This window comes from Saprolegnia parasitica, assembly GCF_000151545.1.
Source record: "Saprolegnia parasitica CBS 223.65 unplaced genomic scaffold supercont2.569, whole genome shotgun sequence".
Classification (NCBI taxonomy): domain Eukaryota; phylum Oomycota; class Saprolegniomycetes; order Saprolegniales; family Saprolegniaceae; genus Saprolegnia; species Saprolegnia parasitica.
Genome location: NW_012156963.1, coordinates 1137 through 2742, shown reverse-complemented (window position 1 = coordinate 2742; position 1606 = coordinate 1137). Strand labels below are relative to the sequence as shown.

General features: G+C 59.7%; 1 protein-coding gene across 1 annotated transcript; it reads left to right on the top strand.

Moving 5' to 3' along the window:
• Positions 1 to 757: 757 nt before the first annotated feature.
• On the top strand, positions 758 to 1163 carry SPRG_17197 (hypothetical protein; the record flags this gene model as incomplete). Its single annotated transcript, XM_012356743.1, has 2 exons — positions 758 to 785; positions 826 to 1163. 2 exons carry the CDS (start codon positions 758 to 760, stop codon positions 1161 to 1163), a joined length of 366 nt encoding a protein of 121 aa, XP_012212133.1.
• Between the last annotated feature and the right edge of the window lie 443 nt (positions 1164 to 1606).

The following is a 1606-nucleotide window of genomic DNA, read 5'->3' as shown; positions in this document are numbered from 1 at the left end:
GGTCATCGTGCGGTCCCAATCGTCACGAAGAGGTCTTGGATGTCCTGGAGCGCGGCCTGGCGCTTCTGCCAGTCGTCCGGGTGCTTCTTGATCGTCTCCATGGCCGTCGCGACGCCATTGACAAACTAGGACGAGGCGAGGATGAGGCCATGCCCATGGACGACGTCGGCGCCTACGCTCGTCGCGCTCATGCTGCTGCGGGAACTGGCGACAAGCAAAACACCTCGTCCGGATAAATGACATGGTTTCGGGTTGCCCAAAAAAACGCCGATCTTTTGACACGCAATTTTAGAGGTTTTACTCATGGGTTTTACTCGCGAGCCAGGTAGGCAGCAGGTCCATTGCCGCATCCGTGCAGGATTGGTGAGGCACGAAGCGGCAATCCAGCCGCTGTAGCATGCATGCGTCGGTGGGTAGTAGCAATTGCTACCGAGCTGCTAGGTGGTGAGCGGCTCTTCGTTGCCTCTGCACACCACGTGTACACAGGGCTGGCCACACACTGCGCCTGCGTCCACCCTGCAAGCACGATTTGGATCGCGCGTACTGGCAGTGGGTGCACACACCGCAGCCAGACACTAAACGGTCACTTGGTACTGGCGCGAGAAGTGGTGCTGCCATCAATACGGCGGCTGATGATGCTGGTGGAACCGAGAGGACAATCGTCGCATTCGTTGGCGTCACTGAAGGCGCGTCCAAACCGTCAAGAGCTTGGTGCGCTGGCTTGGAAAAGACGTAGCCGTCGTGGCTATCCCAGTTGATGCTCCACGTCGTCACACCACGGTACAGTACGTCGGGTACATCGTCCTGGGCTGGATCGTGTCGTAGCCCACGCTTTGCACGAGGCATGTCAGTGCAGCGCACTCGGCAACAGCAGCGTTGGCTTGATGCTGGACCCGGACGCAGGCTCGGAGGCGACTTTTATTGCTGACATGGCGGCACGGCGAGCGTCCGGCAAGATCGTCGCGCTCTCACTGGGCGGCCAACATGGTGCCGCGATGCGACCGAGATGGCCAACTTTTTTCGTCTCGAGTCTTTTGACCAAGTATGGCTTGGACGATATCGACTTGGATTTGGAGGACGGCGTCCCGCAAGGTCTCCCGATCATCACCAACCTCATCAACGGCGTCAAGCAGCTCAAGCAAAAGATCGGCGAGCGCCTCTAGCACCACGGTCGCTGCATCGATCGCCGCAACAGTCGCTGCCGGCGCCACCTAGGCCCAAGAGTGCGTCCGCCACGCGTGCCCATCCTACTGCCAGTGCAGCCAAGCTCCTAGCGCTAGTGTGCGCTACTGAGATCGTACGACTGTCCGTGGTATCCGCGCCATTGCCGACGCTGTGCAACGTGCATCCATCCAAAGAAGGACGCATCGCCGCTCTACGCTGTCAAGGTATGCTTGCGCTATTGTGTCTCGGGACTGTGTTGACCTCTTGTCACTCATGTAGACGCGACCTGAGGACGCGCCGCCTGAGCAGGTCCGCGCAACAGCCACTGCAGTCCATGCGTCGTCGCTCCTTGTCCTTGGACACGCCGATTGCTGCTGGTCCCGTCATGACACAGTCAAGGCTAGCCCTTTGCCGAGCATGCGTAAGCAGGCGCCTGTACAGT